We start from the raw sequence: 6,302 nt of genomic DNA, 5'->3' as shown, positions 1-6,302 counted from the left end.
CTAGATGACTGCTTCTCTTGTAACCCTTTTTTCTTCAAACTTTTTTCTTTTATTGGCAGCCTGTAAGGTATCTTTTCTCTGTGGTATCAGTATCTAGTTTTGTGTTTTAGCATGAAGCATCCACGCACGAGGGTGATGGATAATTCATTGTCCTTTTGCAGCATGCGGATTAGCTAATTTTAGGAATAGCAAATATAATGATATATTTGATCATCCATGAATTTCCATGCTAGAAAATGAGCCTACAGTAAACTATTACTGGGCTACGGTTTCATTTTATTCGACCGACGCATTGCTGGAAACCTTTCGCAACGCCAAAATTTGCCCCAAAAAATTAAAACCTGCTGCAATAGAACGAAACACTGTTCACTGGCGCCCATCTACGCAAGTCACGCCTTAATTCTGTGGCACACATTAATGTCGTCATAATTAGTTCGAAATTCCATCGATTTCAATTGCGGCGCTAAGATAAATGCCGGTAAAGGCCATATTCTGTCGATTTTAAAAATGTACTTCCAAAAAGAATATATTTATATTATAATTTATTATGCAAAAAATATATTTATTATATATATATATATATAAAAGTAAGTTTACATTAATAACTTAATATTAATGTTTATATTTAAGATTAAGCGTCATTTGTTTTTGTATATGAGATGAGATGAGTTGAAATAAAAGTTAAAAATTGAATAAAATATTATTAGAATATATTTTTAAAATTTTATGTTATATTAATTTTATATTATAAAATTAAAATTGCTATGTCATTATTAAAAATTATAAGATAATTTTTGTATTATAAGATGAATAGATTGGAATAATATGATTAGAATTTCATGTTATCTTAATTAATGATTTAGCATATAATATATATGTATAATATAATATAAAAAATTATAAATATATTTACTGGTCCGGTTTAGTTTAAACTAATTTTCAAAATATGAAAACATGTACTGCACCGGTTTAAAACCGGTTTCTATTCTTAAGAATTGATACCACACTGAACCGCATACAAACCGGACCGAACCGGTAGATTCGTTCCTCACCGATTCGGTTCAACCGGTTTTCTAATTTTTTTTGACACCCCTATTCATTTGCATTTGTATTTTTCTATTTCTTGTGATAGATATTTTATAAGTAATGCTATATACAGTCGTGAAATATGTAAGTACCATGTAATTATTTTAAAAAAGAGTGGGATCCATTTTTAAATTTTTTTTTTTATATAAATCTTCTATTTATTCACTTTTTTTTTTAAAGATATTGAACAAGGCTTATGAAATCAATATCATTTTTCGATATGCTATATCATATATTAGTTTCTTACTCCCCAAGTCTTCGGAATGAGGGTCCTTTTTTTTTTTTTTCTTTTTTTCTTGCGAATTGCGATCCTCTCCAGTACGCTACCTTAATTGCATATTAGGAAAGCAAGTACTTTCCTAGTTAACAAAGGAAAACAACTCCTACTGTTACTTGGAAACCACATTGATTCTTATATAAGATTCTTATATAAGGATAGCAATAGTCTTTCTTTTTCAGGTATTTTCTGGTGTAACACCTGGCCAAGCACCAAGCCTAGGCCAAGGTGGGTTCTATTTTTTTATTTTATTCTTTTTTATCATGGTTAAGATGCATAGAGAGTCCACTGTAAATTTTTTTAATAAGTATTTTTTAATAGGTCACGGGTCTAAAATTTATTTTTGGCAGTATATGAATTTTTATTGAACTTGAAATTTTGGTCAAAATATTTTAATGGACCAAGTGAAAATCATTTTTATTCGAGAGTTTGCCCTAAAGATTTACCGGACAAATTGGATTATTTTTAAACAGTCGAGTTGAAGCTTTTTATTTATTTATTTATTAAATACTTAGTGCTCACTCATGAAAATACGGGTAAGAGACCCATTTTCTCTAAGAGTAGTGCTAGGCTGTTGTCCAACATTGACTACTGGGCGTGCTACTTAGTACAAATTCATCTTCTTATTTTTTTCTAATTTTCTTATTCACATTCTTTTATCATTTTTAAATATTTTTAAAAAATATAAAAAAAATATCAATACACTAATAATTATTTTCTTAACTATTAAGTAAAAAAAAATTAAAACATAAGAGGTGTCAAAATGAGATGTCAAATTAGGCGTCAGATTAGCATTTTTCTTTCTCTAAAACTGAGAGACCCAACGTAAAAATCTCTTTAGAAACTCCCCCACCAGGCACGTTCTCCACGCCATGCACTCTTCCATCCCACTAGGGTTCACGGTAAGGCATCTATATTTACCCACATATTCATGTAAACTTTCAGTTTTACCCTTCCCTTCACACACGGTATTGATCACGTTTCACGCCCGTTTTATTCACTGCATGCACGGCTCCAACACTTCCGTTCCCACTGCATGCACGCCTCTTTCTCTCTTTTTCTATAGGGATTCTAGTCATCTATATATATATATATATACGTATAGAGAACCTCGTCACAGTACGTAGGAAACGACCCATTCAGCCTTCCGCCGCTGCACCTTGACGTGCGGACTGAGAGAAAGCCACGGCTCAGCCACGTTCAACGTTTGCACCGTAACACTCCTGCTTAGCCGCTGCCCAGCCACGCGAAACCGTAGCTCACTGCGAAGCTTCTCCTCTTTGCTGCCGTGCACCACCATTATACCCCATACTCAGCCCGTTGTCCCCTGTTTTCCCACCCACCGAGAGCCACTTCACGAGAACCAGCCATACAACTTCTCTTTTTCTCACCTCAACCACCAGCCGCTTAAGCCTCCGCCCTTCACCTCAGTGGCCAGCCACCGAAAACCATTGACGGGTGTGCCCTGTTCTCACCATACCGAAACAGAGGAGCCCCATTCCCCTAGCTCTCGGTCCCGTTAGGTGCCACCAGCCGCGGCACGGTGAAGCCCAGCGACGCCGACCAGCCACCCTTCCGTCACTCACGTGCCACTCCGCGATCCGCCGCGCGGCACCCCAAGCCACCGCTCTCCCTCGATAACAGCTCACTTCTCCTCACACGGTGCTCTCTCTCTCTCTCTCATCACTTTCTCTCTCACTCCCACAGTGCGCTGCCGCTGCTCCCAGACACGCCGCCGTAGAAACTCACCCAGGCCGCCGCCACACGAAGCCCTCTCGGTAAGGATCTGTCATACTTTTATGCCCTTAGTTATAAGCCGAATGTATTTTTATTTTTGGACGTGAATTGTAGCATGGGCCTCAACTGGTTTGCAGAAAATTTTTAAAATGTTTTAACTGGGCATAGTCTCGCTTTATATTGCTACAAGAATTATATTTTACAGAACTATTTTAGAATTAATGTATTGTTCGGAGGAGTTAAATGATATCGATGAAATTTAGGAAGAAATGATATTTTAAAGTTAAGATAATTATAGACAATTAGGTAAAATAGGATATTTTAGTATTTCGAGCTTAAATATCAAAATATGGATTTGATTAGAGATTTAAATAAGTTACGTGTTTATTTTATAAGTGATTATTATTATTTGTTCGGTACTATTTTTGAAATATTCTAAAAAGTTAAAATATCTAGATAAGCGGAGTTCTTATACTAGATTTTACATAAAAATAAAATGGGTTGGTGTTGATTTTTGGAAAATATGTATATTTTGTTATGAAACTAAAATTGAAACGACCTCAGATATTTGTTCTGCATTACTCATGAAATTCTTTATTAGAATAAAGTATTTGCTGACATGACTGGCATTGACATGAACTTATTTTTGACATTTTTTTATTAAAATGAGAAAAATGAGCGAATATGAAAATTTGATAATTTTTTCATGTGACATGAAGATGTTCTGAATCTGTTTTGAAAATTTTGAAATGATCTGAATTTCAGCACTCTGTTTTGATATGATGTGGCATCTGAAAAACCTTTGGCATGACTTTCTGATTCTGTTATGACTCTGATTCTGGTTCTGATATGGTGATTCTGATTTTGTTTTGCTATGATATCTGGTCCTATCACTGGATATAATAGTGACTTTTGGCCTTGTCAAGGGATGCAATTGTGACCTCTGGCCCTGTCACGTCACGGGATATAATAGTGATCTTTGACCCTGTCACGGGACACAATAGTGACCTCTGGCCTTGTCACGGGATATAATAGTGACCTCTAGCCCTATTTTAGGATATAATAGTGATGTCTACTCTGAGTGCAATCGCTTTAGTAGCATGGTGATTTATGTTATACTCGGCTCTCCGCAGAATGCACAACCCTATCACAGGAGTTAAACATGGTCTCTGTTCTGATATAATGCTTTGATATGATATGATAAGATGAATATATTTAGTCATGTTGTGCTAGAGGGGTCTTTGGATAAGAAAAATTGGTTTTTTGAATATGAATAGTTTGAAGTGTAGCTCTGATTTTTTGATAATATGTAGGTTTGAGATTTGCATATTGAAACTGAAGTGTTTTGTTTCTACATTCTGAATTCTGTGAAAATGCTAATGTTTACATATTAGCATATATTCTCTACTTATTAAGTTATTGATGACTCACTCATTATTTTTACAATATTTTTCAAATGAAGTGAATGCTTAGATTGAGGATCGAGAATAGAAAGTGGATACAAGATTGCTAAGTGTAGGGAATAAGTACTGAGATTATTGAAAGGTTATTATTTTGTAGATTGATCAATTGTATTGACTAGATTTATTGGGATGTTGACATTAAGCCTTGAGTTGTCATATTTATGGTTATGGAGTTTTTGAAAATGTATGAGGATATGTTTATGGAGTTTTTGGAATATTTATTTGTATTGTGAAAAAGGATTTAGGCGACAGGTAGTAACTCCTCGACTCCATTCGGGACCGAAGCGTTACACAAAGTCACATTCGAGAGAGGTTAGCGGACAGTCGCAATGGAATGGTGCAATCATTGCCAAAGAAGCTGCGACGAAGTATGCATGTTTGGCTTCATGTAAGTAGTATTCTCGTCGCTGCTTCTCAATTAGCGGCCTATTTTATAGAAGGTTTTATGATGTCTTTTCTCGTGATCCAGACTAATCTTAAGATGAGTACTTTTCGACGTCGGCCATTAATCTTAAACCTATTCTAGAATCCTTGGTTGTACTTGAAATCCTAGGTCTACCTAGCAATTCCCAAATTCAAGTTTATTAATCTCAACACTTGACCTAGATTTGAGATACTTCTCTTTTATTTTTATAAGGTTATTGCTAAATACAGTTTTATCATATGTAAATTAAAAAAAATAGAATCTATTATTAAAAAAATAATCTTTTCATATGATTTCTAAATTTATTCACCTTTTTTAAAAGCTAGGAGTGCACATGACTTTTGCACATTGTAAGACTATAAACGTCATATTTACTTGTTAAAAAAAAAAAAGAAAGAAAAAGAAAAACCTGTTCTGGAATCCTTTCATGTTATATTTTCATTCCATAAAGGTTAAAAAAAAGTTTGTTGTGAAACTTTTATTATAATCCACCAAAAACATTCCCAATTGTTTTCTGAAGTTCGAGTATTTTGGTGTGTTTTCAGCTCCTTTCGATATTCTCAAGAATCAAGGCTGTTTGTATGTTTTGCAGTTCCTGTCCTACATGTGGAAAGGTTCTTGCAGAAGTTGGTGCTAGGAAAAGTTCTTACTTGATTAAAGCCAGACAGAAGAGAATGAAAAGAGTAAAGAAGGAGAAGGAGAAGAAGAAGAAGCTAGTAGATGCAACAGAACCAGACTATTCCAGTTGTTCTTCGAGTCCCTCAATCCCTGAAAGCAAAGTTCCAACTGAATGTTCCCAGAAAGCAACTGACAAGAATAAGATCATTGAAAGGTATAATTTCAGGTTCCTTTCCTTTGCTTTCACAAAAAAGTCTTTGACTTAGTTCTAAGATAGTACAAAAGAGTAAAGTTGTCGTGTGTTTCAGATGTTCACAAAGGAAAATTAGCAATACTAGGATGATGTGGTGCAGCCACTGTCTCGAATTCTGCAGGACAGAATGCTGTGGTGTTGCCATGTAAGTACTCCATCCATGACCTCTTTATTGTATTCTTGAGAACTAAATTTATTTATTTTTAATTTTTTGATACATTGTTTTCTTAGTACATTCTTATGGATGAATTATTGTATGTATATATGTTGCAGATGCTGTTCTTTCTGTGGAAAGGTTTTAGAGTCAGTGATCAGGAGAAATTCTTTCTAGCTAATTAATGGCTCCATCGACACTAGAAGTAGTCCTGCATGGCTAAGAGTTGTAGTTAATTAGTGACTCTTTTGCAAAATAGGATTAGTACTTTGGAATGCTGGAAGGTTGAT

At 34.7% G+C, this 6,302-nt stretch overlaps 1 protein-coding gene across 1 annotated transcript; it reads left to right on the top strand.

Moving 5' to 3' along the window:
* Positions 1 to 4,830: 4,830 nt before the first annotated feature.
* On the top strand, positions 4,831 to 5,871 carry LOC121240877. The gene is made up of 2 exons (XM_041138402.1): positions 4,831 to 4,951; positions 5,580 to 5,871. Exons 1-2 carry the CDS (start codon positions 4,893 to 4,895, stop codon positions 5,869 to 5,871), a joined length of 351 nt encoding a protein of 116 aa, XP_040994336.1. The 5' UTR covers positions 4,831 to 4,892.
* The last annotated feature ends 431 nt before the right edge of the window (positions 5,872 to 6,302 follow it).

Source organism: Juglans microcarpa x Juglans regia, chromosome 7S (assembly GCF_004785595.1).
Source record: "Juglans microcarpa x Juglans regia isolate MS1-56 chromosome 7S, Jm3101_v1.0, whole genome shotgun sequence".
Taxonomy (NCBI): domain Eukaryota; kingdom Viridiplantae; phylum Streptophyta; class Magnoliopsida; order Fagales; family Juglandaceae; genus Juglans; species Juglans microcarpa x Juglans regia.
Note: the sequence above shows the minus strand (reverse complement) of the source record. Positions and strands in the feature narration are given on the sequence as shown.

Excerpts from the sequence above, each read along its gene's own strand:
- LOC121240877 (XM_041138402.1), top strand. The coding sequence starts at position 4,893 with ATGGAATGGTGCAATCATTGCCAAAGAAGCTGCGACGAAGTATGCATG. Across the intron at positions 4,952-5,579 it reads GTATGCATGTTTGGCTTCAT|TTCCTGTCCTACATGTGGAA; the intron begins GTAAGTAGTATT and ends TATGTTTTGCAG.